The sequence below is a fragment of the Pan paniscus genome, chromosome 6 (assembly GCF_029289425.2).
Source record: "Pan paniscus chromosome 6, NHGRI_mPanPan1-v2.0_pri, whole genome shotgun sequence".
Classification (NCBI taxonomy): Eukaryota; Metazoa; Chordata; class Mammalia; order Primates; family Hominidae; genus Pan; species Pan paniscus.
This window is the reverse complement of record NC_073255.2, coordinates 21,517,482-21,536,626: the sequence shown is the minus strand read 5'-3', so window position 1 is coordinate 21,536,626 and position 19,145 is coordinate 21,517,482. Positions and strand designations below refer to the sequence as shown.

Here is a 19,145-nt window from a genome sequence, read left to right as displayed (position 1 = left end):
AAGACAGTAAGAAAGGAAGACATTGTATGATGGCACATAGAGACTGGAATATATGTTTTCCCCTTCTATCTGGCCAACTTCTTCATAATGTCTGGTGAGATACATGTACCTTGAGAGCCTTCACTTCTCCCCCTCCAAATTACCTTTAACAAGTTAGGTGCCCTCCCTCTGTGGTCCTATCCCTTCTGACACCCTCTGTGTGAGGCTTATTTCAGCAATTGACATGGTGAGTGTAATTCTTTGTTTTCTTCTACATCCTGAAATTCAGGAAGTCAGGGACTATATTTTGTTCATCTCATTTCCAGCATTTAATGAAAGACCTGCCCTATAGTATCGATTCAACAAACGTTTAAGGAATAAATTTGTTAACTTGATGAGAAAAAATAAATATTTCTCAATTTGTAGAGTTCTAATGTATTCATGAGGATCGAAGAGACAATACTGTAAAAGTGGCTTGAGAACTGCTAAATTTTAGATCACGTTAGTTATTTAGAAACTTAGTCTGAAACTATGTCACTTGAAACTCTTGAAATTCAGAAATTTTTTTATTAGGAATGTCACATAGGGACACAAGTCAAAAATAATTTACCCTAAGAATGCTGGGAATATATGCTGAGAAGGGCACTCACCCTTTTTTAGAACTAGAATAAAAAACTTCTTTTAGAAAAATTTGCATGCAGGATAGAATTTAACCTAAAAAATTTCTGCAAACAAGAAAACCCATGATAGAGATAATAACAGTATTTGACAAGGTAGTTTTACACATTTTAGACGATGCTGAGTCTATGGGACTTATCTTCAGGGAAAAAAGAAGAGAAAATTATTTTTAAAAGTCAATAATGTGATGCTTGAAAGTTAGCAATGGATTTACTGTTTCTTACTACCTTAAAAATATGCAAATCTAGATTTTAATACAGAGAGTCTTTGCAAAATGACCCATCACCACTTTTTTCTTTGCTGACTAGCATTATTTAGTTTATTTGGTTTTATTCCACTGTTATTTATGTAAAAGATTTATAAATCTTTCAATAATGATATTCTATTAAGTAATTAGATTTGCCAAGGGGGACAAGGCTAATCATATGCCCAAGTTTCTGCTATCATCAAGTTCTGGACATGTTGGGAAAGGGGAGGTGTGTGTGTGTCCATGTATATGTTTGTGTGTGCTGTGTGTGTAAGAGAGAGATAAAAATGAAAATTAAAATGAAGCAACGGTTTCCATTACATTTTAAAAACTTGTTTTAGAGCACTACGTTCCTTATGACAAACAAAAGGAATCCACAGAAACTTGGTAAAAGAAGCAGAGAAGACACTATTCCCTATGTGTAAAATGTGGATATGTACATGAAATCAAAGGTAAGTATAATCTTCAACATGTCACTGGAGTTCATAGCATCTGTTGCTTCTTGAATGCTATACACTTTACACCAGTGATCCTGGTACAACAGTCAGAGCATCACCTTGGAAACTTGTTAAAATGAAAATTCTCAGGCCCAACCCTGGCCCTACTGAATCAGAATCTCTGGGGGAGCTGTGTTTTATAACAAGCTCTCTGGGTAATTCTTAGGCATATTAGGAAAGGAGTGCTTTAACACTCACTGTTTATTAAGTCTCTCTCTAGGCATATAAAACACGGAATGAGAGCATCCAAATCTTTACAGAAACAAATCAAATACATGTCTCCTGGTGCACAAGTGTTTGGTGGACAAAATAAGGTGAAAGTAAAAATCTGGCAAAAAAGAGACAAGACGGTAAACATAGTTAACACAGTAATGCTCTTAACGGTGGTATGGAACAATCATTCCTCAGGGATTGCATGTTCTCCAGAGAAAACATGGAATCATTTCCCTTAAGAAAACAGACTATATATATCATTCTGTGGAAAATTACAAAATTACCTAGAAAATGGTATTGAAAATGTTAGTTCAGTGATGTGTTTTAGGTTTACATTTTAAAAAAAGTTTCCCAATTTCATTTCCAAAAATAACTAAGGCAGAAATAAAATTGATGTTGACACTCACCCTTCCTGTGTTCCCTGGGGCCAGGTCATACTTGCCACAGACCTCACTAACTTTAGGTTATTTAAACGCTGATTACCTAGTTAATCAATGAGCCTAAGAGCTCATGCCTCTTCTTTTTACTTCCTAGTGCTTACTTCTTGAGTTATTTTATAATTTCAGGTCATACTGACCCTTAGCATCTGGGGCTGATGAAGAAGAAAAAACTCAAAGTAGCCAGTTTTACTACCTGTCAGTAGTTGTTATAAGAAGTCTAAAGGAAAAGGAGGTTGGCATTAGTGGTTAAAATGAGAAATCTGAAGGATTTTAATAGTTCATGTGCCACCCAGATGCCATTTCCCGTAACAATGGGTTTGCTGATTCTTTGTGATTTCATTACAATAATACGATAGGGTGCTCCTGAAGATGAGACTCCGACAACGATGTCTCAGTTAAAAAAAAAAATTGGTGAGAAACACTGGTTGGGTTATCTTTTATATGACAAGAAAGCAAACTATGTTCAGGTAACTAACTAGTTTACGAACAGTTTGGTTTTCTGTAGTGGAAAAAATTTACCACCCTCAAAACAAATGTGAAACCTGTCCCATAGGTCTCTCTGCCAGTTTTACAAATGGAGCCAGCTGTGGCCACAGAAGGTTGGGCCCCACTTCTCCTTCTTGGCTGCTGGGTACCATCTATGAATTGGTAACATGGCTTGCAGGTTTGGTTCTGATGGGTGGATCACTTTGGGTATCATTGGGTGGGGCCTAGTTTTAGGACACTGCTATCTTATGACTAAATCCAAGAAGACCCAACTCAGATCTGGTTGGAGAAAATACCAATTACTGAACTTCAAGTGGCAATGGGTGGCCATCATATTTTCCTCCTGACTATTATAATTGTTGCTGAATACCTTTGTGCCCTGACAAAGTAAAATATCACCCAAACACTTGTGGACAAGATTCATTCATTTGAGGAATCTACGTGGCCAATAAAAATTCATTGTGAAATGCTATTAAGCATTTTTAAAAGAGCTATTATTTATCTAAAACCTTTATTTTCCAAATTCCCAAGATATAATTCAAAATAGACAAATTTAGGAACACATGAAAGGGAAAATAAACATTTGGCTGGTATTATTTTAACTTTTCTGATATGATATTTATGAACATAATAACATAAAATAAACATGTTATAATGTTCAAAATGTATCACTTCTTAAATGTTCCTTTTTCTCCCTCACAAAACTACATAAATGTAGGCCCAAAAAATAGCCTAGGACATTTCTGTATGCTGTAGGTATACAGATTGGGATCGGTTAAAACCTTTAGCATTCATATTTTAGTGCCAGTTGTCATGGCAACCTAATCCTTATAAATACAATGAAAAGACAGTAAATGTGAAAACCTAAAAATAGCCATTCCCTTGGAAAACAGGAGAATGGCTGGGCCAAGTAACTAAAATACAAAGTAAAAAGGCTAATTACTTCAGTAATTTTAAAGTCAGATTTATGGTACCTAAAAGGGTCTGAACATAATATATATATAGTATTTTGATAATCATTGTTATTAGAGCTAATCCTTACAATTCAAAAACAGGCTCAATTTTATATAATTACATTTTTTTTTCCACCAACCCCAAGAAACAATTACCAGTTCATCTGCCAATGAGAAGTGCCCAGGGGCCTAAGCAGGGTTTCCAAGGCAACGCATATACGGCGTGTATGCCTCCTCTCTCTACATGGTATGGTTGCCTCAATAAAACTTTCACAAATTAGCATCTTGCTGTCCCTCTCTAAACAGAGCCCCATGACCTCCTCTGCCTCATTGCCTGCTCTGCCTCTCAAAGAGCTTCAGCAAAACACAGAAGCACAGCAGTGGCACGTGGATGGATACCTTTATAAAAGAGAACCACAATCTTCTGAAAGGCTTTCATGAAATGGATGTTGTCGTAGCAGTATTCCTGAACCTTCTGGAGGAGGATCAGCTCTGACTGGCCTTGGGAGCTGAACACGGCCAGCAGGGGAGCATATTGCTAGAACAGAAGTGGAGAGTAAAAGCCGTTACTTGCGTGGGAGGTACAGAGCCAACACTGCTGGAACCATAACAGTAACCTGGAGGGTTGCTTAGAAAAGACTGACTTTCAGGATTGACACCTTTTATCATCATATTGTGCCCAATGGGGTGAGGGGAACAGAACAGTAGGAACAAAGCAGTATAGTCGACCTGTGAGGGAACTGGGAAGAAGATTCACACTTTTTCAATGGCAGAGCCACAGTCCAATAATACAATGGATATTCTATGAGGATATGACCTCATTTTCGAAATATCCCTTAGACATAGCAGGCCAGCAATTATCTTTAATATAGGCAGATTCTCATATTTGGTCTCTTAGTGGGTACAGGGAAGGAATCTTGATGAGCTGCTGGGATAAAAAGCATTCATTTAGAAATATCCTTGACTTTCTGACACTGATGCATAGCCATTGTTTTTCTGAGACTTACTCAATTCAATACTTATCTCTTCCAAGGGGCCTTCCCTGATCAACGTAACATGGACAGTTTACTCACTGCTATGTTCTCATGAACGCTGGGTGCAAACTTGGAAAAAAATTAGGAAGTATATGTTTAGTCTGAGTCTAGGGTAATTGTAGTTGGAACCCATTTGTCATACTCTCAATTAAGACAAATTTGGGCCCGGTGTGGTGGCTCACGCCTGCAATCCAACACTTTGGGAGGCCAAGGCAGGAGGATAGCTTGAATGCAGGAGTTCAAGACCAGCCTGGGCAACACAGCGAGACTACATCTCTACCAAAAAATGAAGAAATTAGGCAGACGTGGTGGCACGTGCCTGTAGTCCTAGCTACCTGGGAGGCTGAGGAGGGAGGGTGGCTTGAGCCCAGGAGTTCAAAGTTGCAGTGAGCGCAGATCGTGCCACTGCACTCTAGCTGAGGCAAAAGAGTGAGACTCTGTCTCAAAAAAACAAACAAACAAACAAAAAAAGCTGCAGTTTGCCCTTGGCTGGGTCAGTTCCTTGCTAAGGGCTGTTACCTTCAGGTGCTTCAGAGCCTGCTCTGCAACAAGTTCTTCCTTCTTGTTCCACTCAACAGCGTTCATTATACATGTCCACAGAAGACCAATCACTGCTGTTTCTGGAAGATCATTCCTCTTCATTTCTTCTTTGACATAAAGCACCACCTACATTTCATGGAAATGGGGTCAGAAAGTAACAGGCAGATGGAGGGCTCCCATCTCCCCCCTAGCTGCCCAGTCAATCAAGGTTTTGGGGCAGCTAAGAAACAATCTGCTTAGCTTCTCCTTTCCTTGTCTGCATTCTCAGACTGGAAGAGGGAGAAAAACTATAATGATTTGTTCTCAAAGCAAATTTATTTTTAGTCCCAAAATTAATAGGCTTAGCTCTGGCCAGGAGCTGCTGGATAATGTGGAGTAAGAGAGGACTTTTGTTTCCTCATAGAGAAACCCCTTTGAGTCTAGTAGAGTAGGGATTTTGAGCCAGTATGACTTTTTGGAGATTTAAAGAAGGCAACAGAGTTGTGAACTTTTATCTCCATCCCTAAACTTTAAAACCTCTTGATGGATACCATCTTGGGTTTGTACAGGTCCATTCTCCACAATTTATTCTTCAATGATTACTTTTGATGATCCTTATGCCCCATCTCAGTGAAAAGTTAATTTGTAAATAAATTCTAAGTGCAAAGGCAATTTTTAAATTTCATATACATCAATTCAGCAGTATTCAGCAACTTATTTTCTCCTTTGAATTATGTATAAATATGCAAATTTATACTCAACCCTGAGAGTATGGAATATAGGCTCACCTAAAATTTATTTGAAAGGCTTTTTCCTTTTAAAATAAAATAATAAATAGAGGTCTGGGCCTCAGAAGTGATTGAAAGTCATCGTCTATCTCCAGCATACTACTTTGTGAGTAGTAGTAACACCTTTTTTTCCTCCCTTTTCTTTTTTGCTGGAAACACATTGCTTTCTTGACTTCTGGCCTGGAGTGTAGAAATGCCAGCAGTGACTTGAGCAGCCTTCAAAAGCAGAAGGAGCTGGGCAGTCCCAGTCCCTGTGCTGGCTGGAGGAAGCCACATAAAAGTGTGACATCCTGGCATCTACAAGCATCACAAGGCTTTTTATGTTTGCTTCTTTTCCCCATGGAAAATCATGTACAAATTCTTGCTTGGAGAAATATGATTGAATATACTGCTATCCTTAATACCATGAGACTTAAGAATATTTGTCATTCCAACACCTCCACCTGCTGGAGAGTATCAGTCCTACATTCTCCAGGCTTCAACCATGTGAGCTGCCATGCAGGGCTTGGAGCATGGAAGGAGGTGCGGGTCAGGCATTTTAGAGCACGTGGAAAAAAAGAAAGGACTCTTTATATTAATTTTTAAATTGTTGCATGAAAGATTTTAAAACTTCAAATAGAAACTTTCTCCAGATACACTAAAAATAAAAAAATATATAGTCATAGCTTTGTGAACTATAGCATGTATATATAAACTATGTATATGCATATTACAAAAAATATAGCTTTTACATTATAGGGAAACACAGCTCTTCCAAGTGTGAGTGGGATTAAACAAGTCACTGATCCAACTAGTCTTTTCCCATGACAGGAATTCAAACTTTTTTCAAATAAAAAGCCTGTTACATATTCATACAGAGTGATGAACAAAAAATCCAGTGTTAATTCCAAACACTAGACAAATGCTTAATCAGGTTAGATAACCTGCAACAAAATTTTAAAACTACCATATAATGGGCTATACTGATAGTGGATGGTCAAATCTCTTTGACAGATGAAATATTTTGAAAATCATAGCAGCCTGGTAAAATAAGTCAGTTGTGTGGAAATCACTATTAATTTCTGGACCATCTTAGAGTGTTAACAAAAATGGAGGATTCTAAATCAATACTTTGAAGCTGAGTTAATTTAAATGGTAGGAATAAGTGGATAAAGTTTACAGCAATAAGCATAGGACAGACTTGTTAAGGAAAGCCTTTGCTACACAGCCCATGTAATTCCTCTCATTCATGTGTATTGAGGTGATGTCTGCCCGTGGTCTCCCACCTCCTTGATCGGGCATTCCTGAGAAAGACGCTCCTGGAGCTCCTTCTGCAGTTCCTTCCTGGTGCCCAGGGACTGCTGGACTCGGAGGAAGTCGGAAAGCTCCTTAAGACCTGCGTCAGTGAAGTATTTAGCAAAATGATCCACACTCTGTCTGTTAACTGGAAAGAGTTCCTGAAAAAGGGAAAAAAGACTGCTATACAACAAGCCATTCAAATTTCAGCAAGCATAAAGGACAAAAATCTTCATTTCACTTAGAATATCTCACATTTGGAAGACAAGAATAAAGACTGTTTTACAAAACAACAAATCGCTGGTATATTTATTGAGCTAAACATCTTCTGAAATCAGGCAGTTTCACAAAGAAAAAGAAAAAAAGGGTAAGCAATTGAGATAAACTTGGACCCTACTGTGGCAATACTGAGAGATGAGGCTTTTAAAGAGTTACTGGATTATAAAGGCTCTGCCCTCATAAATGGATTAATCCATTCATGGATTAGTGGGTTATGTTGGGAGGGGACCTGGTGGCTTTAAAAAAGAGGAGGGGAGACCTGAGCTAGCACACTCAGCCCCCTTGCCATATGATACTCTGAGCCTTCCTGGGACACTGCAGAGTCCCCACCAGCAAGAAGGCCCTCACCAGATGCAGCCCCTTGACATGGGACTTAGCCTCCATAACTGTTAAGAAATAAGTTCCTTTTCTGTATAAATAACCCAGTTTCAGGTATTCTGTTATAAGTAATAGAAAAGGTCTAAGACACCCACCCTACTAACTCTAGTTTATTACATAATTCTGATGGAAATTTTCAAAAAGAGCAATATACCATAGCTGCTCTCATATTTTCACCTCATTTCCATTTTACCCTACACAGTTTGGCAGAATCTCAGTAACACTTAGTCATGATCTAATCCTGGGTGAGTTCAACTCCCATCTATGAAATTAAGATGATTTTCAAAGTTCTCACATTTTTCAGACTGCTGCAGGGTCTAAAAAATATATCCAAGCTTTTGTATTGGTTAGACTTGCATATATATGGCCAATGGCTATGTGGTTCCAGGAAGAGCCTCAGTAGATCTGCAATGGGTTTGCCACCACCTATAGGAACACAGCTGGAGGGCTCCTATGTCAGGATTCAAATTTCAATGTTCTATCATCCTATTAATTTCCCCTGTTGAGTCATATGTTTCAAAAATGTCAGAAGAGAGCTGGTGGGAGCAGCTATCAAACACGCATTCATAATAAAGCAAACATTTTATACCACACTGAAACTGCGTCACTGATATTTCCTCTACTGCTCCACATCTTCCAAATCTGCAGGGAAGGGAACTAATGTATTTTTATTGAGTTTCTTCTATGAATCAAAATGTACTGGCACTTTCCTCATAATAACTGTGTAAAGCAGACATTTTTCCAGATGATAAACCAAGTTTCAACAAGGTTAAGCAGCCTGACCCAATTTATGCCATCAAAAATATTTAAGAACAGAGCTGTGTGCCCCCAAGTCAATACTTATTCCATTATTCTGTGCTAGCATTCAATATTCTATTTAGGAAGAGTGTGACTGCAAAGTTTGATTTACAGTTATGTTCAGAGCAATATGCCATTAAACATATCACTCGTAGTTCACTTATGAACTACATTCCAAATTCTTATGAATAGTATATAATACATTGAAAATCATCATTCAGATTAAGTTGAGGGGAAGCCCGTCTAAATCATACCATGTCATTTTTTGACTTGGAACATGGTTTGTATTTTTTTAGAGAAACTATACCCTGGGACAAATCTCTATCATCTCATCCCTAGATTAAGGTCTCTCTGCTTTTGCTCTTGCTCCTGAGTCTATTCCCAAAGTGACAGCAAGAGTGATCCTGTTGAGAGTCAAAATCACATTACACACCATTCTGCAGAGAATTTCCAAAAGTTTTCTATCTTATTTGGAATACAAGCCAAAGCCCTAGATGATATGGGCCTTGCTACTTCTCTGAGCTTATCTACACTTTTGCTCTCACCTGATCTCCCCTTGCGGTCCCCAATATCCCATGCCCCAAGGCCTTCCCATTTCCCATTCCCTTTGCCTGGAATGCTCTATGTGGAGATATCTAAACAGTTCACTCCACACCTCCCTCAAGTCTTTACACCAATGTCATCTTATCACAGAGGGCTTTCCACCACTGAAAATTACAGCCCACATTTGGAAGCTCTTTAACTCTTTCCTACTTAATTTTGTTTTGTTTTGTTTTGAGACGGAGTCTTGCTCTGTCATCCAGGCCGGAGTGAAGTGGCGTGATCTTAGCTCACTGCAACCTCCACCTCCCGGGTTCAAGCAATTCTCCTGCCTCAGCCTCCCGAGTAACTGAGATTACAGGTGTGCACCATCACGCCCGGCTAATTTTTTGTATTTTTAGTATAGACAAGGTTTCGCCATGTTGGTCACGCTGGTCTTGAACTCCTGATCTCAAGAGATCCACCTGCCTCAGCCTCCTAAGGTGCTGGGATTACAGGTGTGAGCTACCACACCTGGCCCCTACTTAATTTTTACCTTTATTATAATACATATTTTACGGGTTTTAGTTTATGGTCCACTCTCCTGAAATAGAATATAAGCTTCATGAAGGAAAGGGTCTGTTGGTTTGGTTCCTTTCAATCTCCCCATCTCTTGGAAGTTTCTGGCATATAATATAATCGATACATACTTATTGAATAAATAATGGAAGAGATCAATATCTTTGATTTCTTAATCACTATCCTCTTTGTCAGTAATAAGGGTTGGCTTCTCCCATCCCCTCACCTCTCTGAGTTGCTATAAATTGCTCTTTCTTCTGTATTGTAATAGTGGGTGATAGCTAAAGTCTAGTAATACACAACTTTTCCTAAAATGTAGTAGTTCACAGTTAAAGAGAATTTTGTTGTATATGTTCATAAAACAAAATTTCCTCCTAAAGAGTGGAACTGACTCACTAGTTCCTCATTCTTTTGTTGATTCAACAAATATCAGGCAGGCATAGTGCATAGGCAACTACGCTGTTCTCACCCAGTTTATATGTTTCTCGCAGAAACCACCACCTATGTTCCATATATATACACAAACACACACATATGTACACACACACACACACACAGAACCTAGTAAAAACAGCTAAATGACATGTGTTTCCAAAAAGAAAATGAATTTTATAAATGAAGCCATCTAATTAAGCTAACCAGGCTATAGTTGTGAATATCTTTAAGAAAATTACTGCTTTAAGAAATAACCGGATAGATTGTATCTTTGTTCCCAATCATACACCTCCTCTCCTTCAAAAGAGTATTAAGAGAACCCCCTCCTTGCTATGTCTATCTGCAGAGGTGGAGAAGCAGCCTCTTAGTGGACTGGATTTTCCCAATCTATTGCCAGGCATGGCAGCGTCCATAGGTGAGTTTTTAAGGTACTTGAGAGGTTCAGTTCAGTCTCTGTGTTCTGGTACTTTGCCATGAAGACAGAATGGCCCAGATGGGAGCTGCTCCCTCAGCCTGTGCCCGAATGAAAAGGCATGTGGAACCAAGCCAGGCTTAGCCAAGATAGAGCTAATCTATAGACAACCCACAGCCTCATGGACAAGAAATATGTTCCCTTCATATGAACCTCCACCTTCCTCAGCAACCTATTCACTTATCTTCTGTGACTTTTGCTTCTGTTTACAGGGATTTGCCCTAAGTCCACTAGAAAGTAGGTTTCACGAGGGCAGGCAACTTTTCTATCCTGTTCTCTACTGGCTCTGCAGCTTGTGGTACCATGCCCAGCACAGGGTAGACATTCAGGAAACATATGAGGAATGAAAATTATTATGAACTAGAATCTAGACTTCTGTACCTTTTTTTCACCATAATCTAAAAACTTTAAACACACAAATCTATTTAAGGTAAACTTCAAGAAACAAAGTATTCTTAAGTGATTTAAATTGCAAGTATTTACATTTAAAATTACTTTCATGTGTTCTTGAGGAAAAGAGATAGTCTTAGAATTATCTCATGGGATTGGACCCTTGCACACTGAAACACATTGGAAGAGAACAACAGAGAACAGGCCAGGTGAAGAGATGGCAGGGCTGTGTCTTATTTTTACACTTCATCCTAGAACTGTAAAAGCAATTCCACCTGGAGAAATCTTGGCATTTCACAGCTGCTGCACCAAGAAGAAAGAAATTGTAGGGAGCAGATAGAAATTACAAGAACAAAATATTTTTCTGGATTTTCTTAGAAAAACACAAAGATGGAGAAATAAAAATATAATCAAGCAATTGTGACACAATTAACTTGTTTAATTTCTGCAACAGCTTAAGTATTTCCAGGGAAATCTTGTTTAAACTTTTATTTTGTTAGCAAACTATTTAACACACATTTGAGATTAGCACAGTCTGACTGCTACTCAAGACAGACATCACAAGTATTTGATTAAGTGAGATTGATGAAATTTTTATCATATTAAAACCTTAAAATGTCTAGAAAGTTATGATTATAGGCTGAGTGTGGTGGCTCACGCGTATAATCCCAGCACTTTGGGAGGCTGAGGTGGGCGGATTACTTGAGGTCAGGAGTTCAAGACTAACCTGGCCAACATGGTGAAACCCCGTCTCTATTTAAAAAATCCAAAAATTAGCTGGGTGTGGTGGAGAGCACCTGTAATCCCACCTACTCGGGAGGCTGAGGCAGGAGAATTGTTTGAACTCTGGAGGCAGAGGTTGCAGTGAGCGAGATTGTGCCATTGCACTCCAGCCTGGGTGACAGAGCCAGACTCTGTCTCAAAAAAAAAAAAAAAGTAAAAAAGTTATGGCTATAAAACAAAGTCTTAATTCTGATGAAATGTTAATACTATGTCAACAAACTTACAAATTTGGAAGTCTATATTCTTCACAATTCTTTAATTTTATTGTGCCATTTGTTCACAAAATAAAGATTAGAATGAAATTAGTTTCTACTACCAATTACACAGAAATAAAAGGAACAGTGCTCCAAGTCAACACAGATCCAGGGATCTTACTCATATACTACATTGCAGGCATTGCTTAAGCTCCAAGAAAGCCATCATACATACAACTCTTTAACCAGAAAACACTTACAAGCAGCCTCTTGTCTAAGTTGGCTTTTCTCAAAGACGAGGTAACAGAGTTGGCATCTTTTTCTGCCATCCATGCTTTGAAAAGCTTGACAGCAAATGAGGCCGCAATGCCTGTTCAAAAACAAAAGAGAATTTCATTCCTTTTAGGAGCAAAACCAATTGTGATGGTGTACAAAGCAACCAGGTTTCCTGAAATGGGTAAATAACTAAAAGACTAATTTTGGTACAAATGAAAAGTCAATAGACCTCTAGGCAAATTCTCCTCTTCTCATTACAAAATAGAACATTTTCAGGAAAAGGAAAATAAATTAAAATATTTTTCAAATTTGGACTCCTTGAATCCAACCTGGTCTAACTGCAAGCTTATTTTATTTTACCTTGGTCAAAAACATATTTAACACCCAGTATCTTTGGTGTTATTGTCTTTATTTCACCCTCTGGTTCATATGTATTTCATGTTTATAACAGTGATCTTGAGGCACAAGAAAGTAAATTAGGAGACACAAAACTGTAATGTCACCTTTATCAAGTAATTTGCTAATAAAGGATGCCAGTACAAGAACACTGATAGTGATAGATACAATAAGTATTGCTACGAATAGATGAACACATATCATTTACCTTAGTTTTGCTTTTTATAAAAAGCATTTTATTTATTTATTTTTATTTTTATTTTTTGGGGGATGGAGTCTCACTCTGTCGCCCAGGCTGGAGTGAAGTAGCATGATCTCGGCTCACTGCAATCTTCACCTCCTGGGTTCAAGTGATTCTGCTGCCTCAGCCTCCCAAGTAGCTGGGATTACAGGCATGCACCACCACACCCAGCTAATTTTTGTATTTTTAGTAGAGACAGGGTTTCGCCATGTTGGGCAGGCTAGTCCTGAACGCTTGACCTCAGGTGATCCACCTGCCTTGGCCTCCCAAATTGCTGGGATTGCAGGCATGAGCCATTGCACGCAGCCATAAAAAGCATTTTAAAATATTCTTGAGTTAAGCTATAAAAATACCAAGGCTGTTTCAAGTTAAACTCTTCTGGATTTAAAAAAAATATCGTTATTAAGCTAGTTATGTTAAATCAGGAAACCATTTAATCACATGTCCACATTTACATTACCACTTATTTCCAAATAGAAATAATCAGATAACAAGAAGACAGTTCTATGAACACTTCAAATTTCTAAATTTATGTTGCGGTTATTTAATGAAGAGTTAAGATGTAACTGAAACATTTAACTGATTTTTCTAAACTGAAGGTTCCACTATTGTTATGAGCTAATGATAATGTGGCCCAAGCAGCCTCTATTCTCTTTACCTCCTTCCTAAAAGAGGTCCCCTTTTATCCAGTCCAGGTGACTACTGATTAGTCTAAGTCCTGGTACCACCCCTTTCTGATGATTAATTTAGTGACCTCGCTTAAGCTCATCTGCCCAAGGCACGCCCCTGGCAATTGCTACTGGACCTGCACTAGTCATGCAGCCTGTGTCAGCCAATCAGCTGAAGGAAAGATAAATTATCCTCTGTTCAGGAGAAGTGTTCTTCCACTGAACCTGAACCAGGAAGAATATGCCATAACTGTGTCAGCAGGCATCTTATAACAACTAGAGGGGGCACCATCCTTGGGATGAAGTTAATGCTATGAATGATAACAGGAGAAAAATACTTTAGTCCTGAATGATACTGCTGTTCAGCCTGAGGTCTGTCCTAATTTTCTATTTATTGTTACATAAGAAATCCATGTCCTTATATACCAATTTGACCCAGGTCTTCCAGCAACTGGAAAGTAAAAGCATTTAATTGGTCTATCATTCATATAGACACCAACTAAACCTGATTTTCTTCCCTTGAATAAGCAAAGAAACTAAGTTAAAAAAAAAAAAAAAAAAACGGCTATAACAACAAAACATGCATTACACCTTAACTGAAAGTTCATGTTAAACAACTTAAGATGAATTTTTAGCATTATCATTAGCTCATAAAACCAATATAAAATTTAATATAAATTAACACTAGGCTGTAATCTGTATCGTAAAGAAAAACTATGCTTGAAACTAGGAGCCTAAAACTGAGATGTAACTTTCTTTATAGTTACTCCTCTGAGTAGGATAATCTCATCTCCCTTGGTCATTTACTGGATGAGTTGGGGAAAATGATTAATTTCTTAACCATTTTCTTTATTTCTTTTTTTTATTTTAGATAGTCTTTCTCTGTTGCCCAGGCTGTAGTAAGATGATGTGATTATAGCTCACTGTAGCCTCAAACTCCTGGGCTCAAGCAATCCTCTTGCCTTAGTCTCCTGAGCAGCTGGGATTGTACAGGTGTGCCAACACACCTGGCTAGTTTTTAAATTTTTTTTTGTAGAGAAGAGAGTCTTGCTTTGTTTCCCAGACTGGTCTCAAACTCCTGGCCTCAAGCAATTTTCTTACCTCAGCTTCCCAAAGTATTAGGATTACAGGCATGAGTTACCATACCCAGCCATTTTCTTAATCCTTTTCCAATTAGGAAGCAAGGGTTTAAACCTCTAGTTTGTAAAAGATGGCAGAGTTTAAGGAAAAGCCATATAACAGAGGTACTATGCTACTTCCATAGCAAAGTTATTTTTCTCCTCACCACCCCCCAAACATTTTACTATAATAATTTCCAGACATACAGAAAAGTTGAACAAATTGAACAATGAACACTCACATGCCCACCATCTAGTTTCTATAACTAATATTTTGCCGTATTTGCTTTATCACATATCTATCCACCTAATAACGTAATTTTTGGATATATTACAAAGGAAGTTACAGACATCACTTAGGTTTTTAAAAAAACTAGAAAGGCAATTATTTTCTGTTATGTTGGCTAGGATAATTTAAAATAATTAATGATTAACATTTATATTCTATGTTGATTTTCTGTGTGCAAAATGGCTAATAGCAAAAATAAGATGCGTGTTGTATCATGAATTTTCTTCAGGGAAATACTTTAAAATGTCATAATACTAATAACATCCAACAATTACAGAGTCTGAATTGTCATAAATCTGAGTGATTTTAAGCTAAAAACTGGAGTCTCTGAATAAGACCAATTGACTCTCAATTTACTATTCTTTCCTTAGCTACAAGAAAACTATGACTCCTTTCTTTCACTATAGGCATGAATGAGGCTAGGACTTCATATACGTAGGAGGAAAACTTTAAGTTCTCAGAAGAAACAGATGTTCTCACAAAAGCTCTTTTAATTTATTTTTAAGGAAAAATAACTATTTTGTGTTGCATTGTAATTTGACTATCATTATCCTCCTACAAGTAAACAGCCGACTTTTATTTTATTCTATAACCAAATCATGGTATGCATGCCTATCCAACCCTTAATGCCTTAAAATTAAAACAAGACTCCTTCTAATGCAGCAGACTTAAAATTGTTTTCTAAAACTGAGACAATGAATATCTTAAAAAGTGCAATCAAAATGAATATCTGAGCATCAGTTTCTCTAGACCTTGAGAGGGGAACAGTTTTTGTTCTTATAATAAGGGTGAGAGTTAAAGGCTGCCATTTTGTGTGGAAGGGCAAAAAGATTACCAGATCGATTTCGGGGTATTTGACCTAGGCATCAAGTCTTCCATGAGATTTTAATTTGCTATTAGTCTTTCTTAACATGTCTTTGTACAGGTGTGCATATTTTTTCCTTCAAACTTCCTACAATTAGCAAGTCCACTCCTTTTATTATTTGAAAGGCAATATACACCCATACACAGATATTCTCTTATATGAAGAATGAGTAATAGAGGACACCAAAAAGAGCCACTGGCATTTTTCTAACTATCTGTGGCTTTATCTTTCTTTTGTTGTCTGACAGGCGAGAAAACAGGAGCCTCGTTACCTTCTTTGACTAAGCTGTCGGTGAAGAGACTGGTGAGGATGGTGGCGGGCAGGGTGCCATTGCCCAGCAGAATCCCCGACAGCATCGCCAACTTTGTCTGCTCTGTTTCGGAAAAGGCTTTAAGGAAGAGGAGAAGCTGTGGGTCAAAAAAAAAAAAAAAAGAAAAAGAAAAAGAAAAAAAAAGGAACCATGTCTATGAAGCAAAGGACTGAAGTGGGAAGATAAACTGTGAACATCCATGGCTACGTGGCACACACACAGAAGGTCATATGCAAAGCATAGTAATTCATTTCATGATAAACTGGATGCTGTGGAAAGTGACTTGAGCAGGCAGAGTTCCTTTCTTCTCAGTTAATTTTTTCACAGCTGTAGATAACATTCACGGAAAGGAGAAGAGATATTTGGATGATATGTAAACAGATGGATTTATGTTTGACTATGTGCATGCAAAAGAGTTAAGTATACATGATGGACATGTTTTCTGAAATGTATTGTTTTTCAAGTTTTTCCACTTCTTTGGACGACTACCTCTTCCCCTGCTACATGTACCCATTTTCTCTGAATAGAATTTGTACGGCAAAAACATAGAAACAAAAAAAAAGCCCCACAAAAACAAACAAAAAAAAAAAAACAGGAAAGAGTTGAAGTTAAGCTTTTGACATTTAATACATACTTTTCTGAGCTCACAGAATACAACAGTCTTCAAAACAAGACTGTTGAGGGAGAAAGGGTTTTTCTAGGTTCTTGATTTTTTTTGGTAAACTTTTAGATTCTCTTGCCGCAGAGGCAGGGAACTGAAAAAGTAGCAATCCTAGAAAATTTGAATGTAAGCTCAAAGCAAATAAAACGAAAAACCCACTTCCTGTATTAAATTCTAAGAGTAGTCAGCCCTGTGGGATGCCCTTCTCTCTCCTGACTCTCCTCTGCTTTGTGCTTTGACTACATTCTACTGTTACTTTCTCCATTTCAGCAGTTATTAGGCTTGCCATGGAAATTCCTCAGGGGCCACTATCACCACAGGGGCCTTGCTGATCTTCCATTATTTTGCGCCAATGCAAAATTCACTGGCATTGATAGAGACTTAAGTGTCTCCACCCTGATGACATGATTATTCCACTAACTGTGTAGGGGATAATAAAATATTAACTTACTATTCCCCAAGAATTGAAGGATTATTATATTATAGACTATTTACATTGTGTGAAAGTGGCAGAACTGGAACCAAACCAGTCCATTTGCCTCTCAATTTATACCTATTAAATTCTCAAAAAATTAAAAAGAAGTTAACATCTAAGTAAGTGCCAGGGAGTGAGGGAATGAGGGATTGAAAGGCTTAAGTTCCAAGGAGCATCAGAAATGGGGAAGAATGAAAGAACTAACATAAATATAGACAGTTCATGTCAATTTGTCCTTTTCCTCCATTATAAAAATAAGTAACATTTAAACGAGAATAATAAAAATTAGCCTCTAAAATAAAATTTTAACACCACTTCTTTAAGCTCACACATATAACCATATTCATTTAAAATATACTTAATCACATAGAAATGGTACAAAAATTAGATCATCATAAAAATAATAACCACAGTGCTCAATTATATTAATCAACATTAAAACATAATTACATGTATACACACATATTGTTTTTTACTGCATTATATGCTAATGATAGCTAAAACTTGTTGAGTGGACCAGACACTCTTCTGATCCCTTTATGTGTATTAATACCTACAACAGGCTCCATCTCCAATTACAGAAAAGAACACTAAGGTACAAAGATATTAAGTAATTTGCCCCAGGTCAAACTACTACCAAATGGTTGCTTTGCACCTCGCATTTCCACTTAATTTGTCATGGGCATTTTCCCTTATTAATACATGTAGTTATGCCTACATGTATAAAAGACTGCATAGTATTCCACTGTATAGATAGATTGTAATTTAATTAAACAGTCTTCATCTCCCACCAATGGACATTTAGGCTATTTTTCAATACTGTGGTGACATCTTTATACATATAGCTTTATATATCCATGCTAATGGATTCTTATAAATTCATGACGGCTGGGTCATGGGTTATGTAAGAAACATTTCTTTTAATGACTATTGCCAAATTGCTCTTCAATATTATACACGGAACCACTTTGAACTGGGTGGGGTGGGGTGCAGTTAGGTGGGGAGGAGCGGGGAGAGTAAGTAAGTAGGGAAGAAGTAAGTATATGTTATGGTTACTTTTTTCACTTGGTTTTTTACTTTAGATAGTTATCTAAAATTGGAAGCAATGACAAAGTAACAAACAAATCTGAAACAAGTAAAGGTAGTGGGTGCCATATATAAATACAGGAGTTACAAATTGGAAAAGGGAACATGCAATTACTCAAAAGAGGACATCTTTAAGGAGATGCTACTGTGGATTTCACTGATGAGAAAGAGTACTGAGAATTACACCCATATACTCTATCTCCAAAGAGGTGCTTTTATTCCCTTTGCTAAACTGCATACAATTAAAGAATTTTGCTGAACATTAGCTGCTGTGCTACGTTCTTTCATGGGCTTTAACTACTTAAATCACTTTATCTAGTTTTCATTTTAATCTCTGCAAGGTCAGAGGTTATAGCCCGTAAAACTATTCTTACTGAACAAAGCACACTGTCTTACATTAAATATTAATGGAAAAAGTCCAGAATAATCACATATTTCTTCCTATAGCTATTAGCTAATGATCTTTCATACTTATTTACCAAACATGTATTAAAAACTCACTATGTGTTTCACATACATGTTATTACATATATGGCACTTCTGCAATATCATTGTACATGTAAAATTTTATTTTATTTTATTTTATTTTATTTTTTGAGATGGAGTCTTGCTCTGTCGCCCAGGCTGGAGTGCAGTGGAGTGATCTCGGCTTACTGAAGCCTCTGCTGCCCAGGTTCAAGCAATTCTCCTGCCTCAGCCTCCCAGTTAGCTGGGATTACAGGTGCATGCCACCATGCCCGGGTAATTTTTGTGTTTTTAGTAGAGACAGGGTTTCAGCATCTTGGCCAGGCTGGTCTTAAACTCCTGACCTTGTGACCCACCCG

General features: G+C 37.6%; 1 protein-coding gene across 2 annotated transcripts in view; it reads right to left on the bottom strand.

Moving 5' to 3' along the window:
• The window catches only part of BZW2 (basic leucine zipper and W2 domains 2), a 60,453-nt gene that overhangs the window by 4,435 nt on the left and 36,873 nt on the right, over positions 1–19,145 (bottom strand). For both annotated transcript variants that reach the window (XM_003825015.5, XM_003825016.5), the window contains exons 6-10: positions 16,061–16,196; positions 12,197–12,306; positions 7,100–7,270; positions 5,047–5,193; positions 3,893–4,031 (exon numbers count right to left, since the gene is read on the bottom strand). In XM_003825015.5, the coding sequence (XP_003825063.2) occupies positions 3,893–4,031; positions 5,047–5,193; positions 7,100–7,270; positions 12,197–12,306; positions 16,061–16,196 (703 nt within the window). The remainder of the gene's footprint in view (positions 1–3,892; positions 4,032–5,046; positions 5,194–7,099; positions 7,271–12,196; positions 12,307–16,060; positions 16,197–19,145) is intronic.